At 46.1% G+C, this 21,416-nt stretch overlaps 1 protein-coding gene and 1 long non-coding RNA gene across 5 annotated transcripts in view; one reads left to right on the forward strand and one right to left on the reverse strand.

Moving 5' to 3' along the window:
• The window catches only part of arap2 (ArfGAP with RhoGAP domain, ankyrin repeat and PH domain 2), a 604,005-nt gene that overhangs the window by 89,580 nt on the left and 493,009 nt on the right, over nucleotides 1-21,416 (reverse strand). For all 4 annotated transcript variants that reach the window (XM_072496549.1, XM_072496548.1, XM_072496547.1 and 1 more), the window contains one exon: nucleotides 17,698-17,826. In XM_072496549.1, the coding sequence (XP_072352650.1) occupies nucleotides 17,698-17,826 (129 nt within the window). The remainder of the gene's footprint in view (nucleotides 1-17,697; nucleotides 17,827-21,416) is intronic.
• The window catches only part of LOC140408816 (uncharacterized), a 65,514-nt gene continuing 48,414 nt past the window's right edge, over nucleotides 4,317-21,416 (forward strand). The window contains exon 1 of the long non-coding RNA XR_011940208.1: nucleotides 4,317-4,388. This is a non-coding gene — a long non-coding RNA (uncharacterized lncRNA). The remainder of the gene's footprint in view (nucleotides 4,389-21,416) is intronic.

Consider the following 21,416-nt stretch of genomic DNA (forward strand, 5'->3'; position numbering starts at 1 on the left):
ACAAATCTTCATAGCCGGGTCTTATTATAATAATGGTGATGAACTGTCATTGCTGTAACAGCACTGACTGTCAGCTTGCCAATCAGGAAGGATCAAGAAATTCATTGGCATCTTCACAAGAGAGAAGTCAGGGGTAGGTTATTAGGAAGAGGGAGGAAAGAGGCAAAACATACTTGTAACCTCATCTCAACCCTACCTTCCTGCACTATCCCCGTGTCCCTCAGTACCCAAAAATCTATTGGCTTTTGTCTTGAATATATTCAATGAGCGCGCGTCCACAACTCTCTGGGGTAGAGAGTTTGAAAGAGTCGCAACCATTAGTGAAAAAATTTCCTCTTCACTATCGGATCCTGTATTCTGAAATTGTGCCTCCTCATCGAGACTTCCCTGCCAAGGAAAACCTACATCCAGCATCCAACCTCTCCATCTCTTAAGAATTGTATATATTTCAATGCTATAACCTCCCAGTCTTTTAAACTAAAGGAAATATTAATTTGTCCACTCAATCTCTCCTGATATAACAATCATCTCACCCCAGCAAACAGTCATCATAGAACCATGAAAATCCCAACAGCCATTCGGTCCATCGGGTCTGCACTGACCCTCCAAAAGAGCACCCTACCACTCCCCCGCTCTAACCCCATAACCCCACCTAACCTGCTCATCCCTAGACACTAAGGGGCCATTTAGCATGACCAATCCACCTAATCTGCACATCCCTGGAAACTAAGAGGCCACTTAACATGCCAATCCACATAACCTGCACATCCCTGGAAACTAAGGGACCGTCTAGCACGGCCAATCCACCTAACCTGCATATCTGGTGGTGTAGTGGTAATGTTGTTGGATTAGTAATGCAGAGGCCTCAGGTGGGGACATGGGTTCAAATCCCACCGTGGCAACTGCTGGAAATTAAAGTCAGTTAATAAACCTAGAATTGAAAGCTAGTCTCGGTAACTGTGAAAATATCACTGACGTTTTAGGCGGCACGATGCGCAGTGGTTAGCACAGCTGCCTCCCAGCTCCAGGGTCCCGGGTTCAATTCCAGCCTTGGGTGGCCTCCTTCTGCACTGTAAATTCTATTTGTAAATTTTATCTATCTATCTTTGGACTGTGGGAGGAAACCGGTGCACTCGGAGGAAACCCATGCAGACTTCACACCGACAGTAAGCCAAGGTCAGAATTTCCATCCTTGTAAACCATTGTTGCACAATTTCCATTTCTTCTATATCCTTTCTATAACATGGCCGGAATTGTAGACAGTACTCCAAACTTTGGTTGCACAGAGAATTGGGTGCCCTAGTTAGGAAGCAGCGAGCGGTGCAGCATCAAAGTTGTTTTATCAGTGAACAGAGTAGACAGACGGCTGCTGGATGTTTCTTCCTCCTATTATCAGTTTCAATTAAATTTATTTAGCTGAAACAACACTTTTGAGATCAAACACAAGCAGAAAAAAAAGGAGCCTGCTCTGAAGGATCGTTGGCTCAGTTTGAGTAGAACAGGACAAGATTTGCTGAGCCAAACAGGTGGGCTGACACAGAAAATATCACCATTTGTGTGGCTGACAAGCATGATGAATTGCATTATCTTTCTCAAAATGTCTATTCCTTGATCCAGAACTAAACCTGTCAGCTCAACATTCAGCATACAGTCATTTATTTCAGCTGGTCAAATTCAGATCCTCTCGGCTTTTAAGGTGTCATTCAGCACACGCCCAAACATTATATCACTGTCACAGTCACATGGAATTTGTTTTGTAATTTTACATCAGATGAAAGATCCTGACTATTTGATATTGCCTTGAGGACTTGAGCTGTTCCAACTCCGAAACTGCTATATTATGAAGTTAAGACGTAAAAAGAAAAGAAAGACTTGCATTTATTTTCAATGCTTTTCAGGATGACTAGATGTTCCGAAGCATTTTACGGCCAATTAAATATTATTTGAAGTGTAGTCACTGTTATATTGCAGGAAATGCTGTAGACAGTGTGTTTTCGACAAGCTCCCACAAACAGCAACATGATCAAATACATTTTCATTGAGGAATAAATATTGGTCAGAGCAATGGGGATAACGCCCCTGCTTTTCTTCAAAATAGTACAATGGGTTATTTTATATCCATCTGCGGAGGCAGGGCCTTGGTTTAACATCATATCTATAAGGTGGCACCACTGATGGTGCAACACTCCTTCAGCTCTGTATTAGAGTCAGCCTTATTTATTGTGCTGAAATGCTGCAGTGGAAGAGAAAACAGTACAATTTTAAAGGGGCAGCAAGGACAGAGAGTTGGAGGTTTACATCCACAGTTCTTTGAAGGGATCTTGACAAGTTGTGAAGGCTATTAAAAGAAGGTTCTGGAATGTTTGACTTCATAAATAGAAGCACAGGGCTTGATTCTGGTCTCTTGATGGAAGTAGGAATGGGGTTGAGAAGGCTGAAAACTTGGCAAATTGCACTGCAAAAATAAGGGACTGGATTCTCCGCCTTGCCATATTTCAGGTTCACCCCGCCGGCAGGATGCTCCATTTCGGCAGCTGGTCAATGGGGTTTCCCATTGAGAATCCAGCCCAATATTTCCTCTCCATTCCTGATCTCACACTACCTTTGGCTGACCTTTTCAGGGGTTGGGAAGGTCGTGGCACATGCCCTTGCATGCACCTCTTCTGAGGTTGGGGTCAGCAAGAAAATTTACAGAAAATTTGAAATTCTTCAGCCCTGTTATTTTCAGGTGCTGGTGTGGGTTTTGCAAGCCCTAGAACAAAAAAAATCAACTCATTGCAAAGTTTGTGACCACAAGTAGGAGCCTGCTGAGGAGTCAGAAACATTCCGACCGATCAGTGTTTAATGTTTTCACAACTTCAAATGTCACTATTAGATGCTGCATTTTAATGTAGATTTAATGCGTTTTAATTGCAATAATTAATCACAGGACTCTTCCTGAAAATCTAAGTTGATGATTACATGGACCAGCATTGTTTTCAGTGTTGAGCTGTATTAGAGTACTTTCTCAATGGAGAAAGTACCATAATACATTCACAACTGTACACAATTGTGCCAGGGAAATTCCTGCCATGTTTTGGCTTGTTTTAAATATCAGGAGATCTTTAGTGTCAAAAAAAAATGTCCTGTGGTTAAAAGAAAAAATAAGCCTTATTCCACTCTATTGATCGACAGACAACCTGCTTTGGAATGGAAATGATACACCATCTGCAGCTTAAAAAGGAAGTTTGTTCTTTTAACTTCAATAGATATCCCAGAGTTATGTATTATAGCTGGGCCTATTCTGAATGCTTGGCTGACATTCAAATCCTCCCAAAACAATTTATCTCTGTAGGGGGCTGTGTTCATATTTTATTGACTTGGTAGATGGTGTGGTGTGAGGTTTACGGAGCATAAGAACAATGTTGGGATTCGGGCTGTAGTCCTCAAAAACTGAAGTGGACCTTCTAGACAGCTGGCCCTGGCACCCACACTCCTCCTGCACTGTACTGCAGCTCACACTTCCTGCCACATCTTTCAAGAGGAAAAATATGGCAGGAGTGGGATTTGAAGATGGTCTTGGAAGCCACAAAAAGGCATGACTTGCATTTCCCCACCCAGAGATGAAAATCCGGGCCATTGCAGACAAAGACAAGGAAGTTTTACCAAATGTTTATAAACCACAGTTTAGGGCTCAGCTTTTGTATTTGTAAAGATGGCAAACCTTGGAGTGTGCGCGAAGGAGACCTACCAGAATCTGAACAAGAATGAGGGGATTCCTACATGTGGACAGAGTATAGAAGCTGGTATTGTTCCCTTTAGTGAAGATAAGGTTAAGGGAAGGTTTAGTAGAGGTCGTCAAAACTTTGAAGGATTTTCATTGTTTCTCTTCTTCAATTCTATTTCCACTGGCAGAATGGTGAATAATTAGATTTATGATAATTGGTGAAAGAACGGGAATAGATGGAGACCTTTTAAATGCAAACTGGATATCTGAGAAGTAAAATTTTGCAGGGCTATGGGTAAAGACCAAGGGAGAGGATGTGCAGGTGAGATGGATTTGCCATGATCAATGCATGGGGTGATGGGAATAGAACCTAGGTAGGGTGCTCTTTCCGAGTGTCGGTGCAGACTCGATGGGCCTAATGGCTTGCTTCTGCACTGTAGGGATTCTATGGATAATAACTCTGACAAAAAACTGCCATAGGTACAATAGGCTGAATGTCCCTTCTGTGCTGTGACATTCTAAGGCCTGGATATTAAAAGAGCGAAGTCATGTAGGTGAACGGAGGGAGGAAAATCTTCAATCTGTACTATTTGCTCCAAAAGGATCTCCACCCAGAAAACCACATGATTTACAGGCTTGGACTCTGCTTGAACAGGGAGCACCCTGGAGCAACCGGTACCAGGTAGGCCTGATCCCCGACCCTAGAGACCTTCAACTGGGGGTACAAAGTCAGAAAGGGGGAAGCTTGAAAGAACATGGGGTAGGGGAGTGAAAGGTGGATATAGCATAATCCTGTGAAAAAAAGCTATCTTCTCCCTGAATCTGTCCTCATCTCACTTCACCCACCAGGGGGGCGATTCGCCCAAATAGAGCCCAAGTGTTCGCGCCGTCGTGAACGCCGTCACGTTTCACGACGGCGCGAACCGGGCCCGGGTACGAACTGGGTGTCCCCCACAGGGAGCCAGCGTGGCGCTGGAGCGGTTCACGCTGCTCCAGCCTCCTTTCCCGGCGGCAAATGGGCGCCGCGCCAACCTGCGCATGCGCGGGGGACTTTTTTAGCGCGCCGGCCCCGACTCAACATGGCGTTGGTGTTCAGGGGCCGGCCGCGCAGAGAAGTAGGCCCCGGGGGGGGGGGGGGGGGGGGGGCGGGGGGGGGGGGGGAAGAGGCCGGCCCGCCGATTGGTGGGCCCCGATCGTGGGCCAGACCCCATCGTAGGCCGCCCCCAGACCGTTTGTGCAGAGTTCTGGCCGACAGCGACCAGGGGTGAATGGCGCTGGTGGGACTCTGTCGTATCCGTGTGGCCGCTCGGCCCATCCGGGCAGGAGAATCGGCGGCCCCGCCGATTCCAGCGGCCCGTGGCCGGCGCCACCGCCAAACGCGCCGGTGCAAATGGCTCCGATTCTCTGCACTTTGGAGAATCGCGCGCCGACGTCGGGGCGCGGTTGCGGCGATTCTCCAGCCCGTCGCGGGGCTCGGAGAATCGCCCCCAAGATTTCCTGAGGCCTGGGAATCATAGCTGCCCAAGAGAAAATCTCCAACGTACATGACATCAGAGGCGGACAGCCTCATTAATATATTAAAGTTGTCAACCAGCCTCCTGAAAGGGGGTTAGCTGGTCCCTCCTTATCCTGTTCCATGAAATCTGGAAGTAGGCAGACAGGAGTTAAGTTTTTTTAAATTCTTCCCCCTCCCACACCACCCTGCTAATGATTCTGCTCTAAGATACTGCAGCACCATTGACTGTCCATGTTTCTAAGTGGTCTGAGGGGGAAAAGAAAATGTTAGATTATTCAACGACTCGTAAACACCCACTCTAATGTTAGGAGGCAACGAAATGCATTTAAGTTACATACAAGCCAAATTTACACCACGTGAATGTATCTTATCTAGAGCAGTGGTCAGCGATACATGTTACGATTTCTTCAGCTAATTACATAATTTTCTCATTTAAAACTGTTTTCAAAAATGTCATTTGAAAGCATTTAAATTTTCTTTCCTGTTCTTTTGGTTTATCTCTATATTTTCATTTTGAATTTTTTTTTCCACACAGAAAATGCTAATGACATTATTATAGCATCTGTTTGGTGAATAAATTGAACAGCAATGTTGAGTTAAAATGAGCTGCTGGAGTGAGAAGCCAATTAAAAACAAAAGGCAGAAAAAGGCTTATATTCAGATCACACGTTGGCCTGAACACCTAGTCCTCTGGTACTTTCTCCTCCTTTCAACATCCCACTTTGTTCTATTCAATCATCAACCATTGAAAATTTTCATTCTCCACCACCCTCCCAAGTACAATAAAACATTTCTCATCAAGATATTTTCATCTCTTTCCTCCATAAGCCACTACATCAAATGACTTCTCATCCGTGGTGATTTCAAACTTCTTAACTCATCATGTTATCGCTCCGCGGGACTTTTTTCGGCCTTTTTGCCCAGCTCCCGGGGGATTTTGGTGTACAAAACTGACCCATCTAATTGTACAAGGAATCTGTCGACAAAGTATGTTGAAAGTTACAAAAAAAGGCTGGTGGCAAGAAAGCTATGGGTGGTAATCCTTCGACGGAGCCAGGGAGGTCATTGGGAGGGAAGATGGCGAAGGCGGCCACCGTGGGCTGTGGCCACTCCTGTTATGGTGGAAATGCTGACTGGGGTGCAGCCGCATGAGTTTGAAAAGCAATTCGAGAAACATTTTTAATCAGCAAAGAAAGGTGATGATGGAAACCCTCAAAAAGTCAATTGAGGAGATGTTTGGCGCAATTCGGGAGAAGCTAGGAAAAGTCTCGAAGGCTGTGAAGGAACATTGTGAGATTCTGAAGGATATGCAGGTGACCTTGTCATGGAGCGATCAAAATGCCTCGTTGGGAGCTGAGATATTGCTCGTGGAGGAGAGAATCAAGAACCTGAGGGAAAAGGTGGATGACTTGGAGAACAGATCGAGGAGACAGAACCTCAGAACGATGGATTTGCCGGTGGGGGTGGAGGGCCCGAAGCCAACTGAGTGCATTTCTTAGATGTTTACCAAGCTACGGCAGGGAAGTGGGGGGGGAGGGGGATGCAGGGCAGATGTCCCCTCCAGAATTTGATAGGACCCACCAAACTATTTGGCAGAAGCACCAGGAGAACGAGCTACCACGGAAAGTGGTTGTTAGATTCCACAGCTTCCAGGAGAAGGAGCAGGGCTGAAATGGGCCAAAGAGAAATGGGATTCTAGGTGGGAAGAAAACACCATTCGGATATACCAAGACCTTGGAGCGAAGAGGCGAGTGGCCTTCGAATAAGGCGAAGTCAGTGCTATACAAGAGTGTAGTGAGGTTTGGAGTGGTGTACCTGGCGAGGCCGAAAGTTACTTTTGGGTGGAACGACTATTTTTTCAATATGCCGGAGGACGCGGAGGCTTGAGATGTTTTGTATTTTGTATATGCTACATGGTGGGGTTTGAGGGGGCCTATGCTGTTGCTGGGGGTAATGGTTATGATATAGTATGGAAAATACATGGCCCTCGGTGGGAAGTTAAGCACTGCAAGGGTGTTGGATTTTGTTATCCATTAGCAGCGGGAGCGGGAGCGGAGGGGGGGGGGGGGGGGGTTGACAGCCAGGGAGCTTTCTTTTTCTTTGTTCTTTGAGTGTACACCCTGGGCGGGAATTACCTCTCCAGCAGTAAAGTTTTAGCTAATGAACGGGAGTGAGGTGGATGGGGAGGGGCTGTGGCCAGTTGGACCTGTTTAGATGGGATTCAATGAGCCTAGCTTGTGTGTGTGTTTGTGTGGTTGTAGTGGTAGTGGTGGTGGTGGTGGTGGTGGTGGGGGGGGGGGGGGGGGGGGGGCAGCAGAGCCGTGGTGTAAAGAATTCTTGTTCTTTTCCACAGTGCATAAGATATGTTCCAGAATAGACTTTTTTGTGATGGGAAGTTCCCTTCTTTCCGGGGTAAGGAATGCAGATAACTTGGCTGTAGTCATTTCAAACCATGCCCTGCATTTGGTGGACTTAGTACTGGAGGTAGGCCCGGAGGTAGGCCCCGTTCAGCACCCGGCATGGAGGTTGGATGTGGGGTAATTGGTGGACATGCGGTTGTGGACGTATACCGAAAGTTACAGATGAGTACGTTGGATTTAATAGGAATGGGTTGGTCTTGCTCTTCATTTTGTGGGGAGCTTGAAGGCGGTGATTAGAGGGGAGATTATATCGCACAAAGCACATAAAGAACAAAAGCCAATAAAGCACAGCAACAGGCCCTTCGCTCCTCCAAGCCTGTACCGGTCATGATACCACCCTTGGCCAGAACCCTCAGCACTTCCTAGTGCCTTATCCCTCTATACACATCCTATCCATGTATTTGTCGAGAGGCCTTTTGAACGCTGTTAATGTATCTTCTTCCACAACCTCCCCTGGCAATATGTTCCAGGCACTCTTTACCCTCTGTGTAAGAAACCTACCTCGCACATCTCCTCTAAACTTTCCCCCACGGACCTTAAATCTATTCCCACTGGTGACTGACCCCTTCACCCTGCTAAAGCGTGTCTCTCCGTCCACTCTATCATCCCCTCATAATCCTGTCATCCTCAACCTCTATCGTTTTAATGAAAACAGTCGGAGTCTATTCAGCCTCTAGATAGGGAGTCTAGAGAGGAGTGCCAGAAGCTTGTGAAGGTGGGCCGTAGGTACTCAAAAGATCCAACCACAGAGCTCCTGGCAAGCAGGAAGAAACTGCAGATGCAGTTTGATGTGTTGTCTATGGGAAAGGCAGTGTGCCAACTGCAGTGTTTGATGAGGGTTATTTATGAATATGGGCAGAAAGCTAGTCATCTTCTAAGAGTTCCTGTGGTGGGGGAGGAAAGGTGCGAAGAGTTGGAGGCAACGTTGGTTCCGAATGAGGTCTTGGTGGCGATGGGGCGGATGCAAATTGGTAAGGCCCCCGGGCTGGATGGGTCCCGGTGGAATTTTAACAAGTTTTCAGGAAAGTTGATTCCATTACTGATAGAGATGTTTAAGAACTCTTTGGCCCGGAGCACCCTTCCTGCGATGCTTGGGCAGGCGTTGATTTCCCTTCTACGAAAAAAGGATAAAGGTCTGGAGTGAGGATAAGGATGTGGAGTGAAGATTAGAATGTCCTATGTCATTGCTTAATGTGGACGCTAAGTTACTGGCTAAGGTGTTGGCACTGAGGTTGGAACCTTGTCTTCCTGGGGTGATAGGTGAATTTCAAACAGGATTTGTTAAGGGTTGGCAACTGTCTTCTAATGTGCAGTGATTGTTAAACGTAGTTCTGACCTATCCTGCCTGGCATGATCCCGAGGTGATCATATCCTTAGATGCCAAAGAGGCATCTTAAATGGAGATACCTCATTACGGTATTGGAGAGGTTCAGGTTGGCGCCAAGGTTTGTGTCGTTTGTTATATGAAGCTCCCTCGGCTGGTGTACGCAACAACACCATTAGCCCGGGGCATTTTCAGTTGAACAGGGGATTGAGACAAGGATGTCCGATGTCCCCCCTTTCTGTTTTCATTTGCGATTGAGCCTTTGGCAATCGCTTTGAGGGCCTCGGGTAAGTGGAAGGGGATAATCAGAGAAGGGGTTGGAGCACAGGGTGTCCCTGTATGCTGACGACGTTTTTCTTTACGTGACGGACCCGGTCCCCACTGTAGATGATATAATGGAGCTACTGAAGAGCTTTGGTTCTTTTTCAGGATATAAATTAAATCTAAAAAAGAGTATTTTCCAGTTAAGCCCCCTGGGTAGAGGAGCCAACACGAGGATGCTTCCTTTTCTGGCTTACCCAGATCTAACTTCAGGTTTTTCGGGGTCTTTTAAAAAAATTTGTTCATTGGCCGTGGTCATCGCAGGCTGTGCCAACACTTATTGCCCATCGCTAATTGCTGTTGAGGGGGCAGTTAAGAATCAACCACATTGCTGTGGGTCTGGAGTCAAATGAAGTCCAGACCAAATAGGGAGGAAAGATTTCCTTCCCTAAAGAACATTAGTGACCCAGATGGGTTTTTATGACAATCGACAATTATTTCATGGTCATCATTGGACTTTTAATTCCAGATTTTTATTGAATTCAAATTTCACCATCTGCAGTGGCGGGATTTGAACCTGGGTCCCCAGATCTCTGGTTTACTAGTCCAGTGACAATACCACTATGTCACCGCCTCCCCCTGAGTGCGTGGTGCGGGACTAGGCCTGGCTTCGTAAACTGAACTATACTAGTCTGGTGGGTAGGGTCAAGACCAATTGCAAAGATGGTATAGCCTCCCCTTGTCCTGGCGGCAGGGTCCAGTCGATTAAGATGAACATTCTTCCATGGTTTTTGTTCCTTTTCAAGTGTAGTCCTTTTTTCCTCGCTACACCCTTCTTTGGGAAGCTTGATAATAGATCATCCTTTATGTGGGCGGGCAAGACTCCAAGGATTCGCGGGGTAGTCCTTCAAAGAGATGGACAGTCGACGGGCTGGCGTGGCCTAACTTGCTGTTTTATTTTTGCACAGTAAGAAGTCTTACAACAGCAGGTTAAAGTCCAACAGGTTTGTTTTGAATCACTAGCTTTCAGAGCACAGCTCCTTCCTCAGGTGAATGAAGAGGTGGGTTCCAGAAACATATATATATAGACAAAGTCAATGATGCAAGATGATAGTTTGAATGCGAGCCTTTGCAGGTAATTAAGTCTTTACAGGTCCAGACGAAGCAACTGGAGAGAATCTATTTTTGGGTAGCTAACACTGGGAAGGTGTTAGGTTGATGTAGCGACCCAGAGTCCACTTGGATGCAGATGGAGGTGAGGTCGCCTATGGGATCTAGTTTGGGGACACTGGTGACGGCTTCGCTCCCATTCTCGCCGCAAAATACTCTTCACGTTCAGTGGTTGTTTCCACTCTGAAGACATTGAGGCAATTCAGACAACATTTTAAACTACTTGGGTCAGTGTCGAAGCTGGCCCCCCATCTGTGCTGACCATCTGTTCGAGCCTGCGAGATTGGACGCCAGGGGTGTGGGGAGGATGAGGGCTGGAGAGATTGGGAGGCCCGTTTATGGAGGGGCGGTTTGCCAATCTAGAGGAATTGAAGGTAACACTTGAGCTCTCGGATTCAGACTTGTTCAGATATTTTCAGGTTCTGTATTTTATACAACTCCCATTATTTCAATTACAGACAAGTGCTTCAATGATCATTACCTTTTATTGGCAAGCATCTCCATTCCCTTCCGCATCCAACCCTCACTGTATCCATCCCTCAAATAAGCTATCCTCCAAATCATTTACATTAGCAGTTCCAAAAAGCCAGTTGTGCAGCCCTTCGTCCTCTATTCGCCACAGCAGCCGGCATTTTGTGCTCAGGTTCACCGCCTGCAAGACCTAATTTTCAGATTTTTCTCAAACCTCCCCCACCCCCGCCAGTGATCTAACCAAGTCCCCATTCGGAAAGGTCGGGAACCTCATTTGAATAAATCATAGTGTTATCAAAGGGTTCCCCCGTCGAATCACCCACCCACATTGGGGGCTTCCCCCTCCTCCCCATCATATATTGGTGAGGTTAGCAACAGGGTTTTAAGAACAGGAACCTGGCAGAGGAAACCTGCTGGGTGCACACAGATACGTATAGCTCCTGGTGGGGAGAGGGCCATACCAAGGCAGTACCAGGGAGCAGAGCACTGTGGGGGTGGGGGGGGGGGGGGGGTCGGAGCGGGGGGCTATATCTGGGGAGCTCCATTGGGGAAGGTTCCCTTTCTGTGAGGGGGGGGGGGGGTACCCATGTCTGTGTGGGTTCCCAATTTTTTATAAACAGATTGGCGCATGCATCTGATCTGTACCTTGCCCATTGCGAACTGCGGATGGGAGAGGCTGTTTGATATGATCCGGCAGTCTCTGGGATGTAGGGCTCACACTGGCACTGAAATTCATATGCCATATTACTCATTTGTGTGACAGGCAGAATGCCTTTTGGCTTGATGGCAGCATCCTGTTAGTGGTGAATACCATTTGTGTTGCTACTGCATAGTGGAAGCATGAAACAACTTCACCAGTTGCTCAAAGGTGATGGCCTTAGGCCGGTTCATGAGGTCGGCACGGTAGCACAGTGGGGGCGGCACGGCAGCACAGTGGTTAGCACGGTTGCTTCACAGTTCCAGGGTCCCAGGTTCGATTCCCGGCTTGGGTCACTTTCTGTGCAGAGTCTGCATGTTCTCCCCGTGTCTGCGTGGGTTTCCTCCGGGTGCTACGGTTTCCCCACAAAGTCCAAAGATGTGCAGGTTACGTGGATTGGCCATGCTAGATTGCCCTTCGTGTCCAAAAAGGTTAGTGGGGTTACTGGGTTACGGGGATAGGGTGGAGGTGTGGGTAGGATGTTCTTTCCAAGGGCCGGTGCAGGCTCGATGGGCCAAATGGCCTCCTGCACTGTAAATTCTATGATTCTATCTGTGATACACAATGCAAAATGATCTGATCAGGGTCATCATCATTCCAGAGAGAGTCTTCGATGCACCTTGCATGGTGAACAATTGGCTCTGGTACTCTTCACAAGATTGCTGTTAAGACCAATCTTATAGAGTGTGAAACAACAAGAATCCCAACACATATAATGAGAAGTGAAGGTCGGCCTGTGGTGGAATATGGTAGAAAACCCCCTGGCAGATTTCTCAACTAGAATATCAAGAAAAGGGAGTTAATGTGACTGCTCCATTTCAAAATTGAATTTGAGAGCAGGATGGAACCCATTCAGACTTACAGAGTCTGCTTATCATCAAATCAGCATTCTTATCTCATACAGTATAAAGTTGTTTCCTCTGACATTGGAACAATCCTTGCAATTGTTCCGACGCATGCAAGACAAAAAACTTTGACAAATGTTTTTCTTCAGCAATAATGAATTTCTGCACTATCTACACTATATTTGTATACCGTTTTATCAGCTGTCTGAGCCAGATAGCTACTTTTCACTGGCCCATTGGCCCCTGCCGTCCCCCTGAAGTTGCATATTTCTCTACTTTCTCTCTCATCTCTTTGTACGTCCTCGCCTGAGGCCCACCTCCTATTCCCACTAAATTGCTGATGACCCAATTTCCCCTCCTGGCCCCCACATTCTCTCTTTTCAGGTGTTGTCTTCTTTAAATCTGCTATCGCCACTCTTCTCCTCATAAACCGATCCTTGATTCCACTCTCCTTGCAAGCTACCATCCATCTCGAACCTCCCTTTTTTCTCCAAAGTCCCTGAAGGTGTTGTCATCTCCCAAGAGCACTATCATCTTTCTCACCACTCCATGCTTCAATACCCCCCTCCAATCAGATTTCTGTCTCTGTCATAGTATAGAACCAGCTCTGATTAAAGTCATGAAAACATCTCACGCTACTGTGATAAAGGTAAACTTTCCCTTATCATTCTTCTTAACCTGTCAGCAGCCTTTGACACAATTAATCATTCTATCCTCCTCAATTGCCTCTCCACTATTGCCCAGTTGGAGAGTTTTGGGGGGGGGGGGGGGGGGGGGGACACCTGTTCTCACTAGATTCCATTCTTATCAATTTAATCATAGCCAGAGAATCACTTTCAATGGCTTCTCTTCCTATTCCTGCACCATCACCTCTGGTGTCCACCAAGGATCAATCTCTGATCCCCTCCTATTTTTTATCTACATGTTGCCCACTGCAACATCATCTGAAAGCGTAGCATCAGTTTTCACATGTGCGAAGAGGACAGCCTCACAACCACCTCTTTCAATTCCTCCACTGTTACTAAATCATCAAACTGCTAATTCAACATCCAGTACTAGAAGAGCAGAAATTTCATGCAGTAAGATACTGGGAAGACTGAAGCATTGTCTTTGGCCTGTGCTCCAAACTATATCTCCCAGCTGCCAACTCCATCCTTCTCCCTCGTAACTGTGTGAGACTAAACCAAACCATTTGCAACTTGACTGTCACATTTGACCTCAAGGTGAATCTCCAGAATGTATTCAAACCATTACTAAAACTCCCTATTTTCACCTCCATAATAATCGCTCGATTTCGCCCCTCGGCTCATATACTGCTGAAACCCTAATTTGTGCTTTCGTTACATTTAGACTTGACTATTCTCTAGCACTCCCGGCTGGTCTCTCGCATTCTGCCCTCAGAAAGTAGAGGTCATCCAAACCTTTGCTGCCCATGACTTCATTCGCACCTACATCGGCTCCCAATCAAGCAATACCTTGATTTTAAAATTCTCATCTTTGTTTTCAAATCCCTCCATGGCTTTGGTGCTCCCTACCTCTGTAATCTGCTCCAGCCCTGCCACCCTCTGAGATATTTCCTCTGAACTAATTCTGGCCTATCGAGCATCCGTGATTGAATCACTCCAACAGTGGTTCAGTTTTCATAATGCCAAGCGTAGAAATTTTGTGCTGCTCACATATCAAATAGAATAATTTACATTGAAATATGCAGGCGGAACATTAAAAAATCATGCATTTAAAAATAATTGCAAATGTATAAAAAGGATATAAATATTAATTATTCTTTACCTTTTAACTAAATTTTGAAAAACTGTAGCTGCCAGCCTTTAATTTAAACCACTTTTAAGATTTCTAAACAAATGTCCAGGCACAAACTTAATGAATAAAATACTGTTCATCATTACAGAGGCATTCAAACATGGAGTTAGGACAGCCATGCAGTTCTTGACAGCCCAGTGCATCAGAACAGTACTGTATCCTACTGACAGCAATGTTCCCAAAACTGTATGTTGGCTGTATATCTGCATTACTGAAGCCCAACCATTTTCCATTTTTCTACATTTTGTTTGACAGGTATGATTATGAAGCTGCTGAGATATCAGTTTGGTTGGTGAAAGACTTTTGATGAAAAAAGGTTTTATAGCCAACATTTTCAATGGTACCATTACCATTGCTGCTGATAAATCACCTCCATTTATATGAATACATCAAGTGAAAATAACACATGTTTTTGAATAGTTATCAAAGCATTTATTACCTATTCGTTGCAACCTGCTTTATCTTTCTTTATAAAAAGAATATTTGATATCTATTCAAAATGTCCATAGATATCACCACAGATAGAGCAATGAATCAGAGACACATGTTTTACAATATGAGCTTTAACATTGTCACTAAATGTTTTATATTTCCCAGGCCACAAATGGACCAATATGTCAAAATCACTCTTTTGTTATATGGACGACATTGGGCTGGATTCTCCAATCTTAAGGCTATGTCTGGAGGAAGTATCTAGTTTTACGATGAAAAAGTCGACACCGCGTCTGCACCAATGCTCCGCCCGGTGGGGGGACGAGCAGCCGCGCCATGTAAAACCCCTAGTGTTCCTGACAGAAAAGGCTGGAGAATTGCCGGGTCCATGGCCGCGCATGCGCATGGCGATGACCTTCAAGGGGTCACGCTGTACACCACGACACCGGCCACGCGCGGACCTGGTCTGCCAGATAGCGCCACCCAGTAACCCCCCTCGCCACTCTCGGACCACCCCCCACCGAAGCTCTCCCGACCAGCGGGACTGTGGCAGCGCTGGACAGAGTCCGCAGTCGTCACGCTAGATTGACGAAAACTCAGAGCACACATGTCCCACGCTGTCGGGAAGTCGGCCCAGGTGGCACCCTGAGGCCGTCCCAGCGGCGTACTCACTGACGATGCTGTTTTGGAGGGGGTGGAGCATCCAAAAACAGGCACAGCCCCCAATTTCAGCGTCAAAAGGGATTCTCCGCCTGATCGGCGAATACGATTTTGGTGTCGGCAATCGGAGAATCCGGCCCATTATATTTCCTAGTCATTCTACACTTATTGGGGAAAAAAAACGGTTTCATTCCCAATATAGTTTTTTTAAATTGTAAGATACAATTGATAGAAACTTAGGGGGTCAAGTAAGTGGGGTGCAGATCTGGACCAGAAACAGAAAATAGAGCAATATATACTCAGGCTTTCGATATTTTATTAGGAGCACTAAAATCAATGAAAAGGAACATTTTGGTGTGGTGTATAAACAATAGCTAATCTAAGCTCACCTGTTCTATGCTCCTGCCAAAGTTAGAAGTACCATCTGTCGTGTACTCCAGTAAACAAGCTTTCATGTCACAGTGGAGTAAAGCACTAGATTCATTCTTTCCTGTTCGATCAATAGCTCTATCAATGAATTCAATACCTACTTTTTACACTGTGCTATCTAGACAATTCACCAACACTTCCAACCACTACAACCTGTTACGCCAAGAACATAGGGATATTGCCTCCAAAACCTTGCTAAGGTATACAACATCCCAACTCAGACACATTGTCATTTTCTATCTCCGTTTCAAAATCCTAGAACTTGCTACTCAATTATCATAACCACAAGGTCTTCAGCAGTCATGGAAGGCCCAAAAGAAGAACCAGGCAACGTGCCTCAATGATTACCGTCCAGTGGGCCTGACATCAGTCGTAATGAAGTGCTTCAAGAGGTTGGTCATGAAGCACATCACCTCCATACTCCCAGAACGCCTTGATCCACTGCAATTCGCATACCGCTGCAACCGGTCCACATCAGACATCATTTCCCTGGCCCTACACTCACTCCTAAAGCAGCTCGACATCAAGGACTCCTATTTATTGACTACGCCTTCAACACCATAAACAGCCAAGCTCATATCAAAGCTCCAAAACCTAGGACTTGGCTCCTCACTCTGCAACTGGATCGTCGACTTTGTGACCCACAGACCACAATCAGTAAGCGTAAACAACAACACCTCCTCCACAATAGTCCTCAATACCGGGACGCCACAAGGCTACGTACTTAACTTACTCTACTCCTTGTACACACAGACTGCATGGCAACATTTGGTTCCAACTCCATCTACAAGTTTACTGACGACGTGACCATAGTGGGCCGGAACTTGAATAACGACAAGTCAGAATACAGGAGGCAGATAGTGAACTTAATGGAGTGGGGCAATGACAACAATCTATCCCTCAATGCCAGCAAAACTAAAGAGTTGGTCATTGACTTCAGGAAGCAAAGTCCTGTACACACCCGTGTCAGCATCAACAGGGCCAAGGTGGAGATGGTTAACAGCTTCAAATTCCTAGGGGTGCACATCTCCAAAAATCGATGCTACCATCAAGAAAGCACAACAGCGCCTATACTTTCTCAGGAAATTCGCATGTCCATATTAACACTTACCAACTTTTACAGATGTACCATACAAAGCATCCTATCTGGCTGCATCACAGCCTGGTATAGCAACTGCTTGGCCCAAGACCGCAAGAAATGTCAGAGGGTCGTGAACACAGCCCAGTCCATCACACAAACCTGCCTCCCATCCATTGACTCCATCTACACTTCCCGCTGCCTGGGGTACGCGGGCAGTATAATCAAAGACCCCTCTCACCCGGCTTACTCACGATTCCAACTTCTTCCATCGGGCAGGAGATACAGAAGTCTAAGAACACGCACAAACAGACTCAAAAATAGCTTCTTCCCTGCCGTTACCAGCCTCCTAAATGACCCTCTGATGGACTGACCCGATTAATACTACACCCCTGTGTGCATCATCCAATGCCGGTGTCTCTATATTTACATTGTGTACCTTGTGTTGCTCTGTTATGTATTTTATTTTTATTTTCATGTACTTAATGATCTGTTTGAGCTGCTTGCAGAAAAATACTTTTCACTGTACCTCGGTATACGTGACAATAAACAAATCCAAATCCAAAACCACCTTCTGAGGGCCACCAAGAATGGGCAATAAATACAACTTTGTTAGAGTCTCTCATATTACAAACAGACAGGAGGTTTTTTTGTTGGTACACATTAAAAATGCAATCCTTCCTTAAGATACAAATCAGATGCATGTTTAATGGTAGAATGCTGGTAGTAGGATTCCAATATGCTATCAGTAAAACTGGTTCAGCTCACCACTAACAGTCGAGCAAAAATGACATCCATCAACAGTATTGTTCCTGATGCATATGCAATGGTTTGGTGTTAATAAAAAAAATTAAGAATTGACATTCATACCGAGGTACTTTTTGATGGCATTTGCTGCTGGAAACTGTTTTATGATCAAGTAAGCAGATTCGGGCTCAGACAGTGTGCTCCATTGGAGAACCTGTTCCAGAACATTCTCTCTGTAGTGCAGTACTCGCTCTGTGGAAGAGAAAATGTAAAACAATAGCGTAAAGCTATACAAAATAGTGATTTGTTGAAAATATTAACATTGCTTTTATTTGTTGATGATCAAAATGATCAGTGCTTCAAACTAAGGATATATTTATATGAAAATAAATCAATTTAATGGTATTCTACAATATTAGTCATAATTTTTATGTGGTAATCTCTTCCAACAATCCTTCAAATATATGATTCATCATCCTTCAGCAAAATGCGTCATCGGTTAGCCACTTCAAAATTAATTGCAATACCTTTGTCTATCCAATAACTGGTTCAAATCACTTTGGCTGTGATAAATCTTAAAATTACTCATCTCTTAGTCTGAGTTTCTGGTTATTAGATGAGTCGTTATGTTACATGTCCATTTTGAAGTAAGTATAGCTTATAAATGCCAACAAGAATGTGCAACAGGTCTTGATCACTGATCACTGTGAAGCAGACTAGGATCACCCTGTAGCAAGCCGGGTTCACTGCCTGAAGCAGATAGAGAGTGAGCAGTAGGTCAGGATCAGTGTGAAGCAGACCAGGAGGAGCATACAGCATGTTAGGATCAATGTGAAGCAGACTGGGAGGAGTGTACAGCAGGTTAAGATCAGTGTGAAGCAGGCTGGGACGAGGGTACAGCAGGTTAGGATCAGTGTGAAGCCGAGGGTACAGCAGGTTAAGATCAATGTGAAGGAGACCGAATGGAGCTTACAGCAGGTTACAATCAGTGTGAAGCAGACCGGAAATAGCATACAACAATTTAGGATCAGTGCGATGCAGATCGATAGGAATATCCAGCAGGTCAGGATAATTGTGAAGTGGACCGGGAGGTGCGCACAGCAGGTTAGGATCAGTGTGAAGCAGATCAGGATCACTGAAGTGTAAGTGAAAAGTGTGATATCACAGATGGCGGGTCAGTGTCTTAACTTATTTCTCTTTCACCAAAGTTGGCAAGTTCATTTCAAGAGCTGGGAAACTGAAGATTTGAATTTTTTTGGATAATAACCTTTATGTTACGGACAGGAGAGTGATGTGGTATTGTTGCCCTTCTTTGTATGTCTAGCCTGACTGCAACAAGATATTTCTCACAGAACCCCTTTTGCTGCAACTTTCAAGCACAGACCAAGGCAGGATTTCTTGTAGTTTTAAATTAAAAGAATAAAGGGTTGTTTTCTCAACACCTGAAATGTAAATACAACTATACTCACTCCTCATTCAGATAACATCGTCAGCCACCCCCACCCCTCGCCACACACACACACACACACAAGAAAGGATGATCACAGAAAGGGATAACGCCCACTGATATCTTTAGATGAGTTTGAGGAATCCCTCTCACTTTATTTCTTCAAGATGATAGTTTGAGGCATGGCAGGATTCGATTTTGGGTGCTGTAATAACTTTTCTAAGGCCAGTCTTCCAATAACAAATTCCTTTATGGCGGTAACAAAAAGGTTGCACCTGCGGCTTACAAAAACTTGCGTCCAAGTCCGGGGACCGGCTGGCGTCGGGTGGGTTTTATGCTCCCACCTTACATTTCCTGTTGGGTGAACTACCGCCTGCTTAATAGGTGAACTCATATTCCATGAAGCCCATGGGGAGACCAATTGACACTGCCCAGTGTCCATCGTGGCCACCATAACAGCCCTCCCCTCAAGTCCGTTTCTCCATCAGTACTCCCGCGGTGAGGAGGTCTCTTCCACCTCGCTGAGGAGTGACTGTTGCTGATTCCTCTTCATTGTCAGCTACAGTCGGAACACCTGATTCCTCTTCTTTCATCTTGGAACCTGTGTCCTTGTTATTCAGCGGAGACGGACACAGAGTTCTCTTTGGGATTCTGCCCTGTATTTGCAGCGGCTACCTCTGTGGCCGGTAGTGAGGCTTGGACGGGATGGATTCCCTACTTGTGAAGTGGTCCAGGTGTTTTTTGAAGACCTTATCCTGGATCTTCACTTGAAAGAATTCAGGTCCTCTTTTGTCCAATATAGTTCCAGGGATCCAACTGGAGGCATATCCGAAGTTTTTTACACAGAGCAGATCACCTGCCTTGAATATTCTTTCATAATTTATTTTCTGGTTCTCTTTTTGCGACTCCACGTTCTCATCTTCATCTGGACTTGATGGTATTTGTTGGCTGTCTGGTTGATTTTGTTTTAGCAAGGAATCACAATTAACCTATATTCTGCTCTTATGTGGCATTTATGGAACCCCATTTTCCAAGAGTTACTGATTAGGAGTAGAATCCTTATAACAACTCTCAGGATGTTTTACTGTACACTTGACTATGCGATAGTTGGATCGGAAATGCTTTATGCTGTCCATCCAAAATCATAAAATATGTTCCCTCAACGGATGATGGTTTGGTGGTGTTCATCCTCTGGATTATGCTGTTTTAGATTACTTTAGTCAAATAGGCTACCATGTCTCCTACATTACAGCAGTGAGGTATTGAAATGGTTTGCGAATATTTTGATGCTACAATTGGTCTAAATCTCTGGGTTTGAAAGGAAAAAAGATATGCCAGTAATTCAACTCCCAATCAGTATTCAGTAACACTCGCTGGATTCTTCATCCAGCGATGCCGGGAATCGTGAAGCGCGATTAGGCGGAGAATCGCGCGAGGTGAAAATCGTGGCTGGCTCCAGGTGCCCCACAGAATGCCATGGCCTCGACAGCGGCGTCAGTGCATTCTACTCAACACGTACAGTAAACGCTGTTGGCATATCATTTGCGGGCCGGCCCCGGTATTCCCTGGGGCCACCGCCATGCTCTGCCTCCACCAGGAGTAATTACCGATGGAGAATTCCACTTGTTGTTTTAAAATTAAGGACCTTGTGCTGCCGGTCCTGCCGTTGGCTGGGGGTGCGGCTTCCGTGGTCGAGGGGGGAGCAGCCGGGGGTGACCAGGGGTGGGTCGTGGGGTCGGGGTCACTTCCCCAGGACCGAGGTGTCCAGGCATGGACCGCTACCGCCGCAGCCTGCAAGGCAAACATCTTGCCGCACATACCGGTCACTGCCCACCATTGCCCGTGGGTGCGCAGAGTGACCCCGACCATATGGGTTCCCCACACCCGCCACCTCTGAACTCCACCCCCAACCTCTACCCCACCATCCCGCACTACACCCACATGCCCCCCCAAACCGGGTGCCACTTGCCAGCGAGGCATTACGTGGCCCACCCAAGATCAACGTCTACAGTAGTTCCTGAAGGAGGGTATCGGACTGGGTCACAAAGCATACTGCTGGCATGGGTATGGCCAGCCACCGGTATGCCTACCGGCAGAGACAGGTGAAGGGGCACATGCGAAGGCAGGGGCCACCGTGTAGCTTGTTGGACCAGGTTGGGCACGGGGTTCGAACAATGCTCACATGTCTGCCTTTCACCCCCAGCAGACAATTGCTATCGGAATCCAACCAGGAATGGTGGCCTTCATCCTGGCTGCTGCAGCCCTCGAGGATGCACTGAGGCTGTACAAGCAGGAACTGCTCAAGGAGGACCCTGCAGCGGCGAAGTCTGTCCCAGAAGAACAGGAGCCAGCCGGTGAGGATGGTGAGCTGGCTGCCCAACATGCCAAGGAGGAG

The sequence above is a fragment of the Scyliorhinus torazame genome, chromosome 3 (genome assembly GCF_047496885.1).
Source record: "Scyliorhinus torazame isolate Kashiwa2021f chromosome 3, sScyTor2.1, whole genome shotgun sequence".
In the NCBI taxonomy this organism is placed as follows: domain Eukaryota; kingdom Metazoa; phylum Chordata; class Chondrichthyes; order Carcharhiniformes; family Scyliorhinidae; genus Scyliorhinus; species Scyliorhinus torazame.